The 23,912-nt window shown below is 22.6% G+C and overlaps 1 protein-coding gene across 1 annotated transcript in view; it reads left to right on the top strand.

Annotated features, from left to right (window-relative positions):
- LOC112602538 (calcitonin gene-related peptide type 1 receptor-like) overlaps window positions 1-23,912 on the top strand; it is a 62,298-nt gene continuing 38,386 nt past the window's right edge. The window contains exons 1-2 of the mRNA XM_025350660.1: window positions 1-161; window positions 17,086-17,200. Coding sequence (XP_025206445.1) covers window positions 17,092-17,200 — 109 coding nt within the window. The 5' untranslated portion in view covers window positions 1-161; window positions 17,086-17,091. The remainder of the gene's footprint in view (window positions 162-17,085; window positions 17,201-23,912) is intronic.

Raw genomic sequence — 23,912 nt, 5'->3', positions numbered from 1 at the left:
GTTCCGGGCGTACGCACCACATACACAAATCCCCGCTCTACCACAACGCGCGTGTTCAAGTCCGGTAAATGTGTACCGATTGTACGTCTTTGTCGTCATCTTCGTCTTTGCTGTGATTCAAACACTAAACCATCGAGGTGATATTCACATTCATTGATAAGGTATTTTTCTCGATATTTTTCTAGTGCGCTACAGTAGATAGTGATTTATATAGTTATGACAAGCAACTACTGCTAACACATATTTAATATGACGTGAAATCTCTTTAGATTTTGTCGAAGCGTGATTTCTGCGTGCGTCGATGTAAAAATGTAAAGGGTTGGATAGAGTTTTATGGAATTTACACTCGGAGTTATTATTTTTATAAACTTTTTTTCATAACATATACGACTGAAGATTTTAATATAATAACTATTAAGTTTATTCGCAATGTATTCAGTACTCAAAATTAACTTTAACGTATGGGCTATGGAGTATATAATAATATTTAAAGTTATAGGAATTTTATCATGGTTATTATTTTTATTGTTAGGGGTATATATTTTTCTTTGTTTGTTCATATTTTTTATTGCTGTAAAAATAAAATTACAATGTACACGTAAGTGCACGCGAGCATGAGTGTGTATTCAAGTTAAGTTTTTTAATGAAGTATTTAGCTTTAAAAAATGGTTAGGGTGACACTAAAATTTGAATATTTTAACTGTAAATCTAATATTATACTTTAGTGAATAATCAAATACACGATGCGTGACGAGGGTAAATTGTTTTTACAGCGTTAAAAAGTTTTCTATTGTTTGTCATGACTATTTTGTTAATTAATCATACTATTTTTTACTTCAAATTTCACAATTTATTAATTTTTTATTTAATTTCTATCAAATAATAGTTACTTACTATCTAATATTTACAATGTCGACAAAACGATAAAAACAATTAACTATTATAACATTTATTTAGTTTTTTGTTATTTATTTTTAACATAATCACATTGGGATTTATATCAATTGTCCTCTGTGTTTTATACAGTAATTTAATATATTTTTTAGTTTATATTAGAGTATATTTATTATCTATAGGTATTAAATTTAAGGGTACAGCACTGATAATAATTTTTAATGTATTTTATATTTTTATATAAATAATATATTATAAGGTACCTATATCCTTTTACATTTTCCTAGATTTATAAATTGAATATATGTAATACAAAGTTTAATAATTATAAATAAAAATTGGAAATTTCCAATGATGTTTGAATTATTCTGCTTTGTATAACTGAATATTATATTATATGATTTATTTGTTAGCTTAAGTTTTTAAATATATAATTAATTTGATAATAATTTATTCAGTTTTTTAAAATTTATTAAAAATTATGTGGATGGTATTTAATAATTTTATAATTTTATTAAGAATCGTAGCTATTGATGCAATAGAATTTTATTTTTATTTTATTTTATTTTAGATATATCAAAGTCATGTTCAAATAAAATATTTAATTTGTAATATTATAAATATTTGATACTTATTATGTATATAAAGTGTTAAAAAATTATGGTTTTGGATAAAATATACTAAGTGTTAACATAAAAAAGACTAATGTATAAGTATTGGATACACAATTTATATTTAATATAATTAAGGTGATTTTCCGAATATTCGCATAGAGAATGCACTATAAAATAATAATTTAGTAGTATAGCAGGTATACGTGTCGATTAGAATTGAATTCATTGCCATTAAGTGAATATAGAAGTGTATTGTTTAGTAGGCGCCCTTTGCAGGTAGTTTATACAACTGTAATAAACAAATAAAAAGTATTTTTGGAAAAAAAATATAAATAAAATAATATAATTTTATTCAACAATAAAAGTTTCTGTAATATATATATATACACTATACAGTTAAACCTTGCTATCTCGAACTCCGGTATCTCAAAGTTTCAGTATGTCGAATTTTTTTTTTCAGTCCCGATCATTTAGTATTGGACTTACATGTTATTTTAGTATATCGAAGTTTCATATGTTGAATTTTTTTATAATTCGAAGTCATTATCCGGTAGGTACCCACCGCCTATTACGATTTACTAACTCGAATATAATATGAGAGATTAGATAAAATATAAAATATCTATTGCCCAGACTATAAAATATAAGATAAATAACAGAACTTATATACACAATATGTTGTAATAACGTTGATATTTAAATTATAGTTCAGCTGGTGACCGATAACAGTAATAAAATTACACGCACTTTTTTTGGACATTGATTCTACTTTGAGTATATCAGAAAGTTTAACCGATGTAGAAAATTTTAAAACATCTAATATTCTCAATGAGCTAAAGATAGATTCTGCCCATGAAGCAATCGATGAGGAAAAAATTGCTGTTGTTGAATCTTTTATACATGGTGTCCAAGCTGAAAGTTCATGAACTTCAAATATACGTCCAACAATATTTAGGAGTTTTTGACAAAATTTTTTATACATTTAAAATTTCAGGTATTTTTATTGAAAATACTTCTAATAATAAATAAAAATGATAGATTTTCTACTTTCATAGAAAATAATGTATACTTATCTAAATAACGAATACTGATGATATATACAATATATAAATACATTCTATATCATAAATACATATTTTTCCCAATAATTAAACATTGTTATTTCAAATTTTATTTATGTTTTAAATTCCCTCGGTAACTTGAAGTTTCGATATGTCGAATTTTTTTTTTTTTGTCTCTTGCGACTTCGAGATACCAAAGTTTTACTGTAGATGTAAATAAAATTTTGAAAATTTATTCCATTGAACATGTTTAATAACTAGTATTATATCTATAATAACTAGTATTATATAATATTACTTAAAACACGTACATAATATTTATTTATTTGTTCAATACTTTTATTTATTATCAGTGAATAAAATTAAGTTATAAATATCACAATAATATACTTGATACATTTCATTATATACTTTTAATAAGAATGAAACCACATTGATAAAAGGAAAAGTGTGGACAGAAAACAAAGAATTTATTGAAAATTAAAGTTTTATTAACATTTTAAACAAATAAATTAAATACTTATAAATACAAAAGTAATAATAAATAATGTAATTTATCAATTCTTATAGCAGAGCACGATTTAGTATAGATACATTTATGTCGTTTAATGTAAAAAAAAGATTTTGTTAATATAAATCTTGATATATCAAAATAAAAAAAAATAAAAAAATGAAATATTCCATATTTTATTTAATTGATTACTTATTATAAACATTTGGCGTAAGACGTTCGCTAATGAGATAAAAAATGTTAAATTAATATTTTGTATAATCATGACTATACAGTATACACAAGCATCTTACATTAAAATTAAAAATCTTTAGGTATAACATATTATACTAAGTTATCTTAATAATAGAATACGTTACTTAAATGTTTTAAAATTATTATTAATTAATTATTTATTTAATAATTGAACATTACTCAGCATCTGTATTATGTATTTATTTACTAATTAGACACTAAACAGTAGTATTATTAAAAGGTATAAATATTTTAAGTTTATGAGCTAAATTAGTGAAATTGTATAAATTAATCTTAATATAAAAATCAAACCCATAGTGTTTACATAAATTTAAAAATAGAAGTTAAAATATCGGAGGTTTATTTCCGTAAGTTGTGAAGAAAAAAGCTACCATTTAATTCTTTAGTTTTTAAGTTTATCTAAAACCCACTTCATTATTCACAGTATCATTTTCATTTAAATAATAGTTTTTAGTTTTTTAGGTACTTTTTGTATTGTAAAAATTATTTATAACTTTTAATTTAAACATTAAAAACACTTTGACCTCTTTTTATTTACAGAACCAAATTATAAATTTCTAGTAAATGGTATATTCATTAAAAAAAAAAAAAAAAAATAACCAATTTGATAATATCTTATTAACTAATTAAAGTTATAGGAGAATTTAATTTGATGAAATTTGAATTATTTTACCATTTATATTTTATGTTATTCGTTCTATAGTTTATACTATTTTTCTCTGTTTTAAGGTAGATTCACCTTTGACCCATCATGATTTATTGAAAATGCTCTTAAAATGTCACTCTTTTACAGTCATTATGATAAATTGTAGCCAGACATTTAGCTGTGGATACAAACAGGCAATTCAAATATAAGAGGTGACCGAATAACTAAAATTTACATCTTTTAAATCACATTTAATAAAACAAAATATGTAATGAAAACTTAGGAGTAGAATATACAAAATATTATGTGCTGGATTTTTAAATTATTAAATTATATATTTAGAGAGTTTATTACTGGCCGGCCGCACACCAAAAGATTAAAACTGCTTTAAACAGTGTTAGTTAGCCTATCACAGTTTTGTTAAAAATAGACTAAAACGGAAATGTCTATCGATGACTAACATAGTTTTACTCTTTTGGTGTGCGGCCGGCCTTAGAATCTAAACCGAATTCTTAATTTCAATTTTAATTGTCTTTCAATAGTCAATCACTAAGTTGACCCTTAGGGTCTAGAGATAATAAGTTAGATAAGCGTGGTTGACATATAAATATTTTAATATTATCATGTATCCTATTTGAATTATTTCATTAATTTATTATTAAAGCTTCTCAATAAATCTTCTGTTTTTTTTATGACTTTCTCTTTAATGTACCAGATTACCAACTATAGTTTTTCAAAGTTAACACTAAGCCTATCCGTTTGGCAGTTCTATTAACTGTCTACCGTCTACTTACCTAATTGTTTCATTGTTTCTAAGTTTGCATACAATATAATGTATCATATTCTACGTAGAACTTATTATTGTGTAACATAAGTTACCTACGTATGTATTTATATTTTGTAATATTAATTTTTTTAGTCGAAATTGTTTTCATTGAGTGTACCTAAAACTCCGTCACAATAGTATTATGAGGTAATATTATGTGTTCTATACTTAAAACTTTTTGAGTTCACTGTTATATTTTTAAAATTATTAACAACTTTTGTTGCAAAATAGTAAATTTTGTTATTATTAATATAATTTTAGATTTACATATATACATTTTAAATATTTACATATAGAATTTCAAGTTCAAAAATATCAAAGACTTGTTAAAATTAAAAATTTTGGTAAGACTTAGGTCAGCCGTTGATTAGAAATATATTGTACTGTGGTTGTTATAATTCGTGATGAAAAATAATGTATACATTGAGGTATATAGGTGTATGTGTGGGTCTTACACAAACATGTTCAGTGGAGCCCATTATCTTCTTGAATAATAATAATAAAAAATTGTATTATATAAATATGGTAGTTACGTACAATGTGATTAAGTGCTTAAAAATATGTGTTCATAGTAGATCATAATATGTAAGTCACAATTCACATACTATTAATACATAGTTAATATGAACAATTAAAAAAACCATAAGATTAAAATTAAAATAATTTATAAAACAAATTACAGTTATAAATGTAAAATAATTATAATTTTTTTTTTTTTTTTTAACAACAACACTTAAAGTTTATGCATTTATATAGCGATAAAAAAATATAACCATATGGAGATTGTATTGGCTAGTATAAGATAGTTCTTAAAAAAAATTAATTTATTCAGAGCTTTCTAACTTGGGATTCTAAAATCAATTAAATATAAAATTCCTGGGCAGATGTTGAAGTCATTTTGAAATGTCAAAAGCAAATATAATTTCCGTTAAATTACGCCTAATAGGTAGGAATCAAAACCAATAGAGTCTTGAACTAAATTAACTGTCATTATAGAATTCAAAAATGTAAATCAAACAAAATAATTGTTATATAGACAGGTAGAATAATTAGAAAGTCAAATTAGAGTCATATTCTAAATTAAATGTATCTGAACTATACGAGTTTTAGATTTTGAGCTTAGGGATGAATGTATTTACTTTACAATAATGTTTATTTTTATTACAAGGTTCCTTATAAGGTTATTCCTACTGAAACCTAAAAATATATAAAATATATGGGCACAATTAATTTTTGACAGACATTTAAAATTGAAATTTGCACAAGTTAGGTATTTAAACAGAGAAAAACGATTTTAGTTATTTTTTTAGAGTATAAAAATATAGATATATTTTGTGGTACTCAGTGGATAATAAGGAAATAATTTTTATGAATTTTCTTTTTTATTCTTTTAACTAAATACGAGTACATCCATCTTTTGTAGATAAGTGGATCCTCAGAAATATCTTCAGCAACATATATTATTTTGAAGATAGCCATTACTGATATATTATTTGGTAATATAATATAGGCTGACAAATCGTTTTCGCTCAAAATCCTTTTTTGTATACAATGATTTATTATTGAATTCAAATTTAACACATATGTTACAGTAATACAGTTACCTATTCAATGACGAGGTACACTCGAAACCTATTGTATAGCAGAATGATACTTACTTATCCTATTTTTTTTTTTTTTTAAGCATGGATATCTAAAGTCATTAATAATTATATTTATAAAACTTTGTAGCTTGCATTTTATACAATTTATTGATAATTGTTTTGTGATCTAATTTAAAGGACTTAATTAAAAATAAATTGTAAAGTCTCTAATTTAATAACATCTTTTAAACAAAAATCATTTAATTAATAATTACATGTTAAAATAATTTTACTAAGCATGAAAGATATAATTTTTTTATTTATCAGTATTCAAAAGTATTTTTTTAAATTCATTAAACAAACAACGTAATATACCTAGGTTATTTATTACGAAACTGACATAATTATTAGTTATATTAGGTTATACTATATTCCATAAATAGTTCTATAGGTATCTACTTTATTATGTACAAAACATTTAATTTAAAAGAGTGTTTTGGCGAAAACGCGTAAAATAAACACTATATTTTACTATTATTTTTTTTTTTATTTATAATATATATGTTAGTTTTGAAAATTAAGGTATTATGTTAAAAGTAAATAAGAAGTTATAATTTAATACGAAAAGAAAGAAACAACAAATACAAGAAAAAAAAATATTAAATAACTAGCTAAGTTAAATAATATTTATATATAGCCTATATGGTTAAATAAAAATAATAAACAAAATAAAATATTTATTTGTTAAGATGAAAATATATTTTCGAGGTTGAGAGGGATATGGAAGATTTAAAAAGGAAAAATACGTGTGCGCATTTTAGTGATACTTTAGGGAAGTTGGAAGTAATGCGAGTAATATCACAAATCTTAGGGTTATTGTGAAGTGTGTAGAAAGGGAGAGTCATTCAATGAAATTAGCTTATTAAATATTAAACTTACAAACATTAAGAGAAAAATATTTTTAAATTAATCATAATTTGCATTTACGAGAGAGGGGTGGTAATACTAGGATAATATATACTATTTTTGAGTTAAACTTTATCCACATATGTTGTTTAAAAACAAAAAATTAATTATAAATTGTCATATAATAAGGGTAGAATGGAATAGTTATATTTATAATATCTGAAAGATTTTCTGTTTAAAAAAAATAATAGATAAAATAAAAATAAAATTAAGTATGTTGAAGCTATTATATTATTACCGTGTCAATAATATTTTTTTTTAACCCTAAATCAATTAAAATGTTAGTTAATAAAATTATACGATAAATAAATTGTTTGTTTGGTCGATCCTTATTTATTATTTTTGCCGCATTATCTATTACTATAACTGTTTACCAAAAGTCTTTACTGAATTATGCTGGGTAGAAGGGTCTACTTTTTTTTTTACCCTATTGTAATTTGTATGACATAAAATTGTTGATCAGCATATAGTCAAGTATTTAGTAAATAAATTATCCTTTATTTTACATACACTGTAACTTTTTTTTAAATAATTCCATACTGCAAGAATAATATAGATCATAAAACACATAAAACAGATTTGTTGTTGTGTACTAACGGAAAATACTAAGTGTCTTTGATAGTTCTTTATTCTTTAATATGTTTTATCAAGAGTATTTTTCTATTAGAACACCTTTATGTATAATATATTATATAATAAAATAAATCTTTATTAAGTCTGTTGAAGTGATATTAAGAATGATTCTTAGGAATTTATAATAAATGAATAAAATTTCTTATCTCTTATGGATTATAGTTATGTGTGTAATCTTAACATTTTATATATCAAATTAAAAAAAAAAAAACTATTTATATTTCATAGAATTTTATTAATATTCATTAATAAATCATGATAAAATTTGTATTATCGTTAATAATAATTCTTAACATTTTGTTTTTATTTTAACAAAAATATACAAATACAATATTATATAATATAATATACACTATATAGTATATATACAATAAAACGTAATTAAATGTGCTAAAGGAAGAGAAACATAAATTAGAGGTACATTATTAAAAAATCACCCACTAGTGACACTTAGGATGGAATTAAATTTATACAAGTTCAAATGCCGATGAATTTGGATATTTCAACAAGAAACAAAGAGTATTTCTATTTATTTTGTTATCAATAAAATATTGTAATTTGTATAGGGGCTTGAATTTTTCATCATAACATATATTATTTACACGTATGTTTTATTATATACGCAATGGAATTTTAAACATGTTAAGATTAAATATTTTAAGTGTTATATACCACAAGCCTATTCTCACTCTCTTACGTGGTACATCTATATTGATTTATATAGGTATAACAGTTAGTAATATGGAGGTTACCCATTTGCTCTAAAAAAAATTAATTCAATTTGGGTTCAGCCCATTTATGCCAGAATAAAAAAGGTAAATTTTTTTCTACAGTCCATTTGCGTCAAATATACCTGCGTAAACAATTTACATTAATGAATTGGTTAATTTGTATGTTTAGAAGACGTCGTGTACTCGTGTCTGTAAAGTATAAAAAAGTTATTTTTATAAGTCTATAGATTTTAAATATAACTGCAGCATGTAAACGTGTGGCTTTCGAAGACATAAATATTCGTCCTAAGAAAATTATTTTAATTGAAATGAATAACTACATAACTAGTTCTGATTTCTGATTTTACTCTATCTGATGTATCTGCTGTACGAAAAAGTATTTACCGTGCTCGTAAAAAATCTCTTTTTCAAATCTTAAATCTGTGTCTTATGTTCATGAAGCATTAATCAATTTACATTTCACCACTTCTAAAAATGAAGATTCAAATGTGTATTATTTATTATAATAATAATAATAAAAAAAAAAAATAAATCGTACGATTGATTATGATTACCAATAGCTTATAATTTTTTAAAAAAAATATGTACTTACTAACTATTTATTACATATTGTTTAAAATAATTTTGATTATTATTCATAAAAAATTCGTACAGTTGATTATAATTTAAATAAAATTGTATTGGTTATTATTTGAAAAAAAAATTAATATTATTTTACTATAATAAATTATACTAGGTAAATTTGGTGCAAATGGGCTGTCGGAAATAATATACCTTTTTTATTTTGGCACAAATAAACTGTACCAAAAACGAATTAATTTTTTTTGGTGCAAATGGGCCATGCCCAGTAATATTATATGAATAATACTTTAATAATTAATATAATATAATGCGGTTAATTTTGAAAAAAATTATTTCAGCCTTTCGTATTATTAATATTAAAATATAAATGTTTTAAAAAATATATATAAGTTGACAAAGAGTATCTGTTGAGAATCGTTTTTCGTATATATTAATTATAGTGATCTAATTTAACAACGAAGTGCACTTAGTATATAGTATACAGCAGAACTGGTTCTTTGTTAATTATTTTTTTTTTGATCGATGGTTAAGGGTAGTCAGATTATTTTTAGATGTGAACCATAAATCAAATTTTTGAGTGTATAAAATAATTTTGATATATAATTTTGAATTATGAAGTTACCTTGCAAGTAAAATTGGTTATTTGATTGCGACACAATTTCTGTAAACTAGAAATTAGCTCTGAGTACTGTAGTTGTCTTAGCGGAGAAGTGTTATGTATTCAGTACCTGTTGCTTTGGTTTTAACTGTTAACCCCGTGTTCTGTCTATTAATTTTACACAAACACAAAAACAGCGATAAAGAAAATTCAAGTATAAAATATAAATATTTACTACTGGTTGAAATATGAGTATTTTAAAATCTCAGATCACTATTGACTTTATCTACATATTAATTTCTTTAATAGATAAAATAATTATAACTTTTTCTGCCAAAGAAATTGTTTTTTTATCACAAAATTACTTTTTTCGAGTTGTTTAATTTTATCTTTGGGACACGGCGTGGTGTAGTAGACGCACTAGTTACTTCACGACATTAGTGTTAAGCCAGCGGTTAGTTGTAATAGTTCCCGGATGGGTGGCCATCTGGGAATTACAGCAACACACATGCTCTATTCTACTTCATTATAATTAGAGAAATAAAAAATGTATCTTGCTAAAATAATTTGTTGTAAAAATACTTATTTAATGTGTGTTAAAATAATACTTTTAGGTATTATTTAATTTTAATATAATTTCTCGAAAGATTAATTAAGTTTTAAACACAAATTTGTATAATTTTACTCTTTATTTTTTAAAAGTATTTATTATACTTGAAACTTAATAAACCATTATTATGAGATTATAAACATTTAAAACGATTAATTTATTGTTTTAGTAAGACACAGAGATATATTACTAATTAATATAGTTAATTGTTGGTTAAAATTTGGTTGAAGTGATTTGATTTATTAATTTAGAGCTTAATACAGTTGAAGTATAGTATTATATTTTTGGTAACTTGATAGAAAAGGTTAAGGATTACTATTAGTTTATAATTTAGGTTATATGAATAAATCATAAATGCTTAATATGGCTTTGCACAGCCTTTATACAAATTAAGGTCATAGATTTTGTAATATATCTGCCATCTGGTCTACTTCAGCTAAATATAATCATAATTTTAGGGTATGTAATCTATTGTAGGTAATTTATTCATTATAATTATGTTGGATATAAAAGTGGATTAATTATTTAAAAAAAACTGATATATGACTTAACTATACAAAATAAACGATGTAACGTACTATCTATCTATTTATTGTTATTAATTTGAAATTAAAAATTTTATGTTACATAAGTTTAGTATAATATTTGGTTTTTAAATAGTCATTGTTGCGAAATACAACCTATTTCCTAAGTTTCTATATTACATATTATTCATTTTTAGATGATTACATTTTAAGATAAAACTATTAAAATTATTTCAATTGATTTTATTATTTTTAATCTACGTATATTAAATTTAGATCTATGGTTATACAAAATATTCGGTTTTCGGTGGTAAAACGATTATTTATTGTTTTAATGCACCAAGTTAGTTTATCACTATTGAACAGACATTTGAATAATTTGTCTATAATTTGTCTGTTTTAAAATGAATGTGTAATATTCTATTCATACACTGAAATTCAATTTAGTTTCTCATCTCGATTGTATATCGCATAAGTGTACCTCAACGAATCAAAATATGTATAACGCCATTAATCCATTCATAATTTAGATTCGTTATTTTAAAAATTATTATAATTTTATACTTTGTTTATAAAATGGTTCTGTTCATTAAATCTTTTTCATCAATTATGATACAATAACAATTAAATTTTTGTTTATGAACTTAAGAGATTGAAAATACATGGATCATTATGGTTTGTTTTACTTCTAATGTAACTTAAATTATTATTTATTGTTTTATACTCATAAAATAATAATATATAATAATAATCATAATATAATGTATCAAGTGATTGTATTTGTTTCATATAATTTAAATTAAGATACGATTGATTTATCTATATTTGGCTTTTATTTGTTTTTATTTAAAATTTATGATGACCAATGTTTGATATAAATCTCAATTTGGAATTTACAGCCAATGTATTTTTTTTATTTTTTTTTTTTGATCATTAATGTTGTATAAACCATTACTGACATGATTTAGCAGCGTATACTGATTGTTAGACAAACTAATACACGTGTTGTAAAATTTCATTATATTTCAAGAAAAAAGATACATGATATAACAGTATTTTCAATACAATGCTTGTAATAATTTATCATTGTATGACCTTAACGTAATAATTATTCGTTCGTAGTTTATTTAATGTGTTGGCGAAGAAGTTTTTTATGTCAACTTTGATAAATTGGATTATATTATTAATAAATTCACTGACTTATCTTATAATATTACTCTCAGATTTATGATATTCCTTAGAAAAAATCTCATTAAACATCTTTCATGGGTTATTTTATACGAAAATAACTTTCGATGGCGATAAATCGATGGGTGTCAACAAACAGTTGTTGATTGAATAAACTGATAGATACAATTTGTTACCTAAAGCGTTATTGTCTCATAATCTCGTAGTTGTGAGTGAATATTCTAGAAAAATATAAAGATTTGGATACTGAAGACAGGAATTCAAAAATGCTTTTCTTTAAGTAATTAATTTTTTTTGGTAATTTACGTATAATTTTTCATTGGTTTTTAAATAAATCGCTTAGCATAATTTTGATATTAGTAAATATTATATTATGCAGTGATCAATCAATGATGCAGTAGAGAGATAAATACTTAAGCTATTTTGAGATTTACTTTGAAAACTGGTGCCCAAGTAGACATTGGGGTTATATGAATAATGCGATGTATTATATATTTTGTTAGTTGTCTAGATTTACTTTATTATTTAATTTTTAAATATATGTTAAAAGCTTCAAACAAAATTGTAAATATATCATGAAATACGCTAGTAATATTGTATTATTGTGTATTTTTATTTACAGTATTGTATGTTTAAGAAGAATATGATCGAATATTTTATGTCTAGCAAAATGAAATTTCTCTGTTTGGCATACTATCAATCATAATAGTTGTCTTGAAAAACACACCCTTCTTCGCGGAAAGTTAATTTTTATTATAAAATAACAGTAAAAAAAAAAATAATGAATAGTCTAAAAGATGTTAATAGTATTGTAAAACATGTTATGAAGTTAATAAATTATTATAATAATATTGAATGAGACAAATCAATATCAACAATTTTACTGAAAAATTTATACTATAATAATAAAAAGATGTAATAAAAATAGGTATTCCATTAATAGAATACTATACATGATAAGATTTTTTGTTTTCTAAATTTATTAATAATATAGAAATATATAATGGATAAAAAGTACATAATTTTAATATAATATTGGAAATTTAACTTATCTATGAATAGTAATAAATATACACTTTCATTTGCATTAAATTATAATATGAAAAAAGCATGATCTAACTGATTTATGTTCAGTAACTTTTTTATTTTTTTAAAATGGTTATATGTTTTTATTTAGATTTTAGAAATAAAAAAATCACGTCAACATTCATTAATAAATTCTTTTTCACGCGTTTGAAAACTTTGAAATATGTTTTAAAATTTGTTTTCTTGTTCAACTAAATTAATAATTAATAAAAAAAAATGTTGTATATAAATATAATATTACAACTATATTAAAAGGTGTGAAATAAGGTTAAAATACTAGATTTATTGTAAAATATAGGTAATTTAATTATAAAATTGTATAAAAATATATCAAATTAAATCAATATCACGTTAATTAATAAACGAAGCTAGTAAAAAAAAAAGTGAACTGTCGTGGTAGTGTATGACCGTCAGGAAATTAATTGTTCATAACAAATAGCTAAGTGGCAAAAGATATTAATTTATATGTTACTTGAATTGGAATAAAAATGATTAATATTTGTACATATTTAATTAAATTTAATTTTTTAACTAGATAAATGGTTTAATATAAAATAATACTCATTTAAATTTAAAAGTAACATTAAAAATTTGAAATGGTTTTTATGTTTAATAAATAAAAGAAACAATATAAGTATTAAGTTTAAATAAAAATTGAAAACTTTTAGAGTAGTTGATGTTAATTTGATAGATAGAGTTTTACATACATGAGAATGTACTTACTTATAGTTGTTGTTAAAAATACGTATCTGATAATTATTGTGTAGTGGTACATATTAGTTGATTATTATATATTCGCTTTTAAATTTTATGTAGGAAAAAAGGAATCAAGATAGTGGTTGAATGAAATCATGCAAACACAGTTTTGGAATAAATAATTCATACTATCAACTATGATATTTAGTATTCGTTTTAAAAGTAATATTGGAAAGTTTTAATTTGATCTGGGAATATTTATTAACTATTGATTTTTTTGTTTTGTTTATTTTTGTTTAATATTTTCCATAAAATAATTTTTAGGGTAGTTAAACAAACAAAGTCAACAATTTATAATAGAGTTATAAGATCTTTGAAAAATGTATTTTATATTTATTTTATTTTGTGTTTTTTGATTATGTTGTGGCATTGTGGGTGAAATAAATTGTACATAAATCATTTGATGATAATAATTTTCAATTCTAAGCTTTTAATAAGTCTTGAAAACATCATTTTTGTCTTATTCGTATCAACGATTTATTTTGTTGCAATGAAAAACAATATTGTTGACTATTATTATTATTTTTAATATTCCTTTTATGTATTAAGCTGAATATTTATTTTTCTGTTCTTTTTTTTTTCAATTTAAATACTACTGTAGAATTATCGATTAAAATTATCATGCAATTTATACATATTTTTTATGTGACAGTGGTTTATTAAAAAAATAATTTACATAAAGACATTGTATTAGCTATAAATCTTAGATGTAATTTATTCAGACCGTTAAATTCAATCATAATTTTGTAATTCGTAAAAAACTTTTCGATTATTTTAGTACAATATGGTGTTTTTGTTTTAAATTATTAATTACTTTATCGAATAAGTAAAAAAGTAAAATAAATTTATTTCAAGTACTTATCGTTATAAATATTATTATTTTACTCATTTTAATCGTATGTGATTGAAGTATTCAAAAGGTACAAATAGTGAAAATTATAATTATTAAATTATTTTATTTATTTATTTTTCTTTAAACAACAATACATAATATCAAAAATAAAAATATTTTTTTCGATTATTTATTGAGTGCCTCTCAGTTAATCGACGGGGATATAAACTATGTATAATATATATATATATAAATGTGTGTGTTTTTATTTTTATAATATTTTTCTGCTGGAGTTAAAGAATCACTTTGGAAAATAAACACCAATAATTTGGTATAATTTTAATTTCCGTGTGAGACGCTAACGATAAATAATTTGCCAAGCATACAATATACACGGGGAAGACTTGAGATTTAATATTTTTCGCTCCAGTCATATCAGATAATAGAATATAATGTTGGGGATAATATAATATGTGGTTTCTGCGGATTACCGGCTGAACAATGGCTAGGTGAACACTGCACGTTTATTATCGCAAACGGGCATACATAACGGATCCGTAGAAATTCAGGACACGGAGGAAAAAAAAAAAACAAATCGTAGAGGAACGTATAATAGAAGGAATAACCATTCGCCGCGAACAATATGGCTGAATCGGACGGTAAACAGAAAGGTAAAACTTAATGGACTATCGAGATAGCTTTGCGCGCGTGGTCGTTGAAATGGACGAGGCGGAAAATGGTCAAATAGATGCTGATGGACGCTATTAGGCGTGCATCCTGAGTCGTGACAGTTATCCATCTTAAGCCAGACCTATATTTTCCAGTCAACAAGGCGTGTTACGCGAGAGGGGAGATCATATTATTTTAATAGCAATGGAAAATTATTCAAGCGTCGTTGTTTTCATCGTAATAAACCATAATACGCTATTATTTATTTTTATTGTTGAACTAATCGAAGTTGGTAATCATCAACTGATGCATATTATTATTATTTATTATCATTGTGATCGAAATTTTCTGGCGATCGGATATTAGGTGCTACTTTTTTTTTTTCAAAGCCGTGCGGTCATTTTTGCGGTGTTATTGGTGTGGTATGTTGCAATGTTTTTGTAAATTAATACGAGTAGGTACAATGTACATATAGTTTCAGAGTATTAATATTTTTACTATGCGTTTTCTTGTTTAAAAATCATTATTATGTTATGTTTTAATAATGCAGAAAATAAACCAGAATTGTTTTGATTTAATAATAATGAATATTATTTGATCAAAGACTAAGATTCTTGAATTCCTTTTTCACAGTTTATATATTTCAAAATAACTAAAATAATACTAAGGAATTCGTGAAATTTAATTTATGAAAATATGAAAATAGATATAAAAATTATAGCATCAGTTATATTTTGTTTTACTAATAAGTTCAATAAAGTATGTATAAATTATTTTATATAATAACCAATATAAGTATAATTAGTTTATTAATGTTCACTAAAAAGTAAAAATTATATTCATAATAATTTAAAAAGCTGATAATTTTTTTTTTAATTATGTTATTTAAATTTTTTTATATAATGTATTTATTCAATTCAGTAATATATGGTAAAGGTGTCATCTTATTCTACAGTAAGTTAATATGTTACTTTTAAAGTTCCTACTTTGATGTAATTTATAAATATAGTAATATATTTACAAAAAAACAAAAATTTAAAGTTTAGTCAAAACTCAAAATTATTTAATTATTATTTTAAAGTATAATTCAATACTATCAGTTTGGTTAGTTATAAGCTGTATATTTTTTCATTTTATCAACATTTCATTCTTATTGTATAAGTACCTATAATTTTTAATTATTTTATACTATAAATTGATACAGATACTTGTTGATATAACAATATATTAACTATGTATTTTTAAATAAAACCAAACTATGAGTTTTACATAGGTAATTATTAGTTTTAAGGTAACAAATATTATATTATTTTTAATTTATTGACTTATATAGGTTAAGAGTATAAAATGTTGGTTGTATATAATATGGTAATGTATAATGTCTAGACATTTATCAATTAGTTTATTGAATAAAGTGAGTTTAATTAAATTAAAAAAGATAATTTAAAAGCTAAAATAATAGACATGTTATTTAAATAATATGAAAAAAAAAAAAATATAAATTTATTTTGTTTTTTCAGTTGACGATGGCAGATTATCAATATGGATTGTCTAGTATTCAGGACAATCATATTCTGCATCAAGTTATTGCTAAACGAAAAAAAATGTGCGAATCTGTCATAAATGACCCACCAGGTGAGTGTATCTCGTAAATTTGTTTTAAATATTAATTATTAATTTAGAAATTATTGTAAGTTGTCATATGTGATAGATTAATTACATTCCCAGAAGAAAAATTTTGTATCATATGAATAAGAATAATTAAAACTCATGTATTGTATTTTATCAGTCATTGAATGGCGATAATTATCTTCTTTTTTTATATTATATAATATTAATTAATTTTATTATTAGTATTAAGGTAAGTCGAAATGTGGTATTAGTTTTTGGAAAACTTTTTTTTTACCTAGCAAAAATGTTAGTTAATATTTATAGAAAAAATATCCAAAACTGTTAAATGTCTAAAATCTAAATACGTAATTTAAAATTAGTCTCATAATTTTGAAAATTATACCATGTATAGAAAATTTAAAAAAATATATTAGGTTAAGTGATAAGTATCTATAATTATTTGTTTTAAATTAAATTAAAAAATTGATTTCGGCAAAAGCTGGTTTTGCATGAAAATTATCGTTTTTTATCAATTTTTTTTTTTTTATTGTTTCTAAATTTTTAAAAAAAGTGCTGGGAATTCTTTGCTTGTAAATTGTGATCCAACCCAAAATATAAAATAGATTTACTTTCTTAATAGAAAAATATCGAAGTTGAAAATCAAAGAATTTTTAATGCTATATTTCGTGTATACACTATATATAATTTTTTTATTATTGTAATTAATATATTTGTATTAATCGTTTCACTCTAAAATCTAGAATTTAAAAAATATTATAGTTGATCACTCTTTTCAGATTCTAAAATATATTATTGATAAAGTGATGTAATATGAGCTATAAATAGTATAACTAGTATAGTTTTATAATCGATGGACATGATAATGTGTATTTATATATTATATACCCAACTACTATAGTTTATATTAGCCTCTTTAGTTCTTTTTTTTTTACTTTATTAATCTGATTATTGTGTCACTGGTATACATAATATTTGTCGATTGTTTTTTGCAGTTGACAAATGTTTTATATATTTATTCAAATAATGTGATATCCTAAGGTGAAACGAATTTAATATGATATATTTGCTCGTCGTTTACTTAAAGATAAATATTTGTTATAATTCTAAAGTATAGTGCATTGCAATTGCAAACGTCAAGTATTAAAACGTTGCTACAAGACAAATAGAAATTATGTAATTTTAAATGTTAGTCTAATGCGTGGTATGTATTAAATAAATTATATGATTTGAACTATGTTAAAATGATATCTATATTATATATATATATAATTATTAACTAAATTAATATTTAAAATTTTGTTAAATTTTAGTTTAAAAGTTACTATTCAAAGATAATTGTAGACACTTTTTAGTTTTAACGAAATTATCTTATTTTTGAGTTGCTCTTTATAAATTTTTTGTTTTTTTTTTTCAGTATTATGTGTAATAAAATCATTAAATAAATTATTTTGTAAGTAAAATTTATTTAATTTTAAATAATATTACAAAGTTTCAAAAATGTTTGTGCATAAAAAAAAAATAACATGTACCTAACTAAAATTCTTTCTAACTTTAAATTGCATTTAAAGTATAAGATTGCTTTTATACACAGATTATTTATGTAATTTAAATATACTTCTATAGTCTATATCACGTTATATAATTCTGTTAAAATTAAATTTACTGGTTATGAAACGTTACGTAGGTGGTTACCATTATACTACGTGCATATTTTAAACGACAGACTTTCGAAAAAACCACACGAATTTAATATTATTTTGTCGTTTTTTTCGGGATATAATAGGCTGTATTTTTTTTTTAAATTTAGTTTCACATTTCATTATGGGTTTTATTGAAAGTGTGTCAATTATTTATTGATATGTCAATAAGTTTTTTTTTTTGGTATCGGTGAAAAGGTAAAAGAAAATTGAAAACTTCACAAAAAATATAGTATGTAATTAAATAATATTTTATTGATTATTCGTATAGAAACCATATTGAATTAAATATATAAACAAAGTAACTACTTGATATTAGTTTAATTGTTTAAATGCACAAACGAGTGTGTTTATTTTGTAAATTGTTTATGTTTAATATAAACAATACTCTAATTCAATTTTTTTTAACATGATGTATATATATATATATGTGTATTTGTATATAATTTTTAAATATCTATTTAGTATATATTTGAAAATATAAGTCAATTCAATATGTAATACGTTCAGGAACTGAGAACTTCATGATTTTTTCGGTCGACTCATAAAACTCAATTAAATTGGTTTCTATTACGATTTTGGATTTTAAAATTATTAAATAAGGGTTTCGGTTAAAATTGATGCTTATTGATTTTTAAAAATGCATATTTGCAATAACATTTTACAAAGGTATGTGTAGTAGATAGTATTATACTGAGTAGTTTACTATCGTACATTTAATTTACGCTGATCGATATTATTTTATAAACAAATAATACATTATTTTAAATTAGAATAATATAGTTACTAAATAATAAATTTATTTATATAATTATAAATATTTATAGCCTCGATGTAAATAAAATACGATAAATTGTACTTATTTAATAGTAATTGAATAAGATAACTGCGTAAGGTAAAACATATTTTTTAACGATGTACGTTGAAATTCGGCTCATGTTGAAAATAATAAAATGCAGAGTATCATATAGAAGTAAATATAATATAATTTATAATCGGCCGCTGCCTGCAGATGCGACTCGAATGTGTGAGTGAGCAATTGTGCGTGTAGAAGACCATGAGATGGAATATAAAACTATAAATAACTGAATATTATTATTCGTATTTCGTAATAACTCGTAGAAGCCAATCATTGTTCCATCATTCTCGTTTTATTGCAAATGAAAAATGGGATTCATATGTTTGTAAATTAATCGTTGTCAATCGTACAACATGATTATTCCAAATTAAAAATATTAAAAAAAAATATTTCTATGAAAAATTATTATATTTTGATTAAAATAAAACTCAATAATTTAAAAAAAAATGTTCAAATACACCGTAGAACCGATAAAAATCTAAAAGAATCGCAAAACTTATATTAATCTAAATAAATCTTGGTTTTGGTTTTATATATTGTGAAATATGGGTTTTAAGAAAGGTTCTGGTTCTCAGATTTTCTCCAGAAAACGATACGAGAACCGGTAATTTTGATTTTAATTATTGTTTCTGAACGAGTTATGTATTATTATTTATATAAAAAAATTTAATTGATTTTAAAACCGTGTAAACATCCATCTTCAATAAACATATTAATAATTATATATATTATAAATAAAATGTTAAAATTTTTATCATTGACATTGGTGAAATGTTATAGATATCCAATAAATTATTAAAAGTATTTAAACATGTGTCATTCTATGTACAGTTAAGCATGTTTATCCAGACTGAGTACTGTGTACTTAAGGATTATGATGGATATGAAGCATATTATATATCAGGTGTTTAAGATATAACTATCAAAAAAGTCATAAATTGACGCTAAAGTAAAGTTAATAATATAATATGATAGTTTATAATATTCAGTATTTACATTTTAAAATTCCTAAATTTATTTCATGAATCTTATATTAGGTAGTGAAACATACGATTTTAATACTGTAATAAAAACCATATAAGTATATAAACCGTTGTTAAAGTGGTATTTTAATTCATATTATAATGTTCTAAGTATATTATATGGTATTTCTTCACTATTTTTTAAACAGTTTTAAAGTATAAGTGATGATTTTTGTTTTTGTTCTTAGTTGTTTTTAATTGTACGGTGGAAAAGATTATATTTGTTATTTGTAAAAAATGTATTGTCGTTGTTGTTGTGAAACAAAAACTTTTCGTGTTTTGTAGTCCATTTGGAGAAAATATAAAAGTTTTCTTATTTTCTGCTATCATCTGTTTGGATTGCAATACTGCACTTGTATATTAAAAATAATAAAATATACATTTGACTGATATTGCAAGGTTATGCCATGACACACTATATTGCTGCTCTAATGTCAACAGAATTGAGAAACTAACACTATTGATCATCGGAAAAGTTATTGAAAACACATTGAGTTCATATAAAAAATAAAATATAGCATATATAAATAAATAAATAAATAATACCAGAATATGTTATTACACGAAAGTGATGACTCGCCAAGAACAATGATTTTAAAAGATTTATTTCAAGAAAGAACATATAAAATATTAATGATATTTTACTTTTAATACAATTCATGATTACCTCTATATAAAATCATTGTTTAATAATAAATACACTATTAGTATTGTTAGTAAGTTTTACGTAGTCTGAACTTCGGTTAACCTACATATTCTTATCTATGAAAAATACAAAGAAAAAGAGTCTAGTATTTTAGAATTGGAGATAAATTTATTGTTAAATTTGAAGTGATATTATAAATATATGGTAGGTACATTTCAACACGTTTATTTTCAGATAAAACTACTACATAAGTATGGAGATAAAATTTATACATCATGCGTAAATATTTTAAATGCAATATCCATTAAACTTGTAATGAATTCAGTTCGTGTGATTATAATATTTTATGTTTGAAACAAATTTAATTCCATCAATGTTTTTTTTAGCCTTAAAGGGTCATATTTTTGTAGTGAGCAAAAGCTGAATGTATTACTGCTAAAAATATTTTCACAATAAAATAATTATTACAGCGATAATAAAATGTTGGTGGTTTTTGGAATATATATTTTACCACTTACTTTTATTTTGGTTATATAGCAAGTCCTTACATATTTAAATGCTAGCATGTAAAAATAAATAACATTTTTTTTAGTCGAATAGATATAATAAAATGTTTATGAAATTGAAAGTGTTTTTAATTTTGCTATTCTTTAAAAAATATATTTTCAACATTTACCTTATTAATTTAATTAATTATTATGAATGCACAATCACTTCAACATATTATTACTTGATATAACGTACCTAATTCATTTAAAATAATTGCTTGTTATTACCTGCACGTATCACACTGTGTTAGATTATATGTATCCATTTAGTTTCATCTGTGTCACACGCAAGTGATTATAATATTGTGTATACATTACTTCAAGTTTTAACTAATTTATATTCATTTATTAATATATTTATATAGTTTTTTTATATTACTAAATTACTAAAGGAATATTATAGGTATAAACACATGGAAGTATTTTAAGCTGACTAATAATGGAAATAATACATTGGTTATCTATATTATGGTTATCGTATATTCCATTATAATATGATTAGATTTTAATAAAATACACAGCTTAAATATTGCTAGCCAGTTAAAATACTTATGTGCCATTTTATTATTAACAAGTTAATTTAAAAACACGATAACTTTTAGAATATTTTTTATCAAATTACACTGTTATATTATTAGATACTTATGCATACTTTAGAAAAATTTATTGTTTTATAAATTTAGTGATAAATAGAATATATTACGATTTTTTTAAATGCGTAAAAATATATTTGAATGTATTGATTGTGCGCAAGGTATTAATATACCCCCAGAGAGTCTGTTTAAGAGGACATCGAATTTGCATATTGTGATATTTCCGTCTTACAAACATAGATACTATTAACAAATCTGCATACAGAAGAACAAGTTTTCTGTTGTTAGCTATAATATAATAGTGAATTGATCCATGATGAAATTTAAAGGTGACAATATTATTTAGGGTACTTCATTGGGTTTTAATTGATTTATTAAATTAAAATTTTAAGCATTATTAAAGTATTTTACATAGTCAACATTTCAGTTCACATTTATATTTAAATACCAATAAAAACCTATGAATTTGCTCTAGATCAAAGGTTACAAAATTGTGGACGGTAGACTAACCTTATCTGGATCACAGCCAAAGAATACATTTTCTAAATTGTGTTATTTGACGCTGAATTAAATGATGTTTTTATTAATTGTATTTTTAGTTTCTTTAAAAAAACTATATATTATATTTTGATGGCCTCAACAATGTCTTATATTTTTGAAATGGCATTCCAATAATATTTATTGGTGATCCTTGCCCTAGATTATTTTTTCAACTTTAATTTTAATTATATAACAATTTATTTTAATATTATAGCTAACAACACAAAATATGTTGTGCTAAGGTTTATAATATGAAGATATTTTATGCGAAATTGATATCCTTTATACTTGACTTATTTTTACAGCAAACAATTGTGCATTTTAAATTGCTTTTTATTGGTAAGTTGAACCAAAATTTACTAGTTATATTATAATCAGTTAAATTATTATTTGTTAAAATTTTTTTTCTTATGTTCAGTATAGAAATAAATATAATGATGAGCATAGTAAAATTTATACAAACTATTAAAAATGGCGTATAACTTAAAATGACCATATAAAAGTAGTAGTATATTAAATTGCAAATAAATAAATGTCTAAAGCTTACCATCCAAACAGTTGTTAACACTATTTATTAAAAAAAAGTAATTCTAAATAAATAAATTAATTTAATAATATATTAAAGAAAAAAGTAGTTAAATTAAATTAAATTGTATCTAAATTTATAACGTTTTTACGCTCTTCACGTGAACCATTAAAACTATATAAATTAGTGAGTCTAAAATTAAAATAAATAAATAAATAAAACCAGTGCGCTAAATCTTATCATTTTAAATTATTTTCTTATTTTTTTTCTTTAACAAAACAGAA

Source organism: Melanaphis sacchari, unplaced genomic scaffold (genome assembly GCF_002803265.2).
Source record: "Melanaphis sacchari strain LSU unplaced genomic scaffold, SCAv2.0 Contig8_pilon_pilon, whole genome shotgun sequence".
In the NCBI taxonomy this organism is placed as follows: domain Eukaryota; kingdom Metazoa; phylum Arthropoda; class Insecta; order Hemiptera; family Aphididae; genus Melanaphis; species Melanaphis sacchari.
Note: the sequence above shows the minus strand (reverse complement) of the source record. Positions and strands in the feature narration are given on the sequence as shown.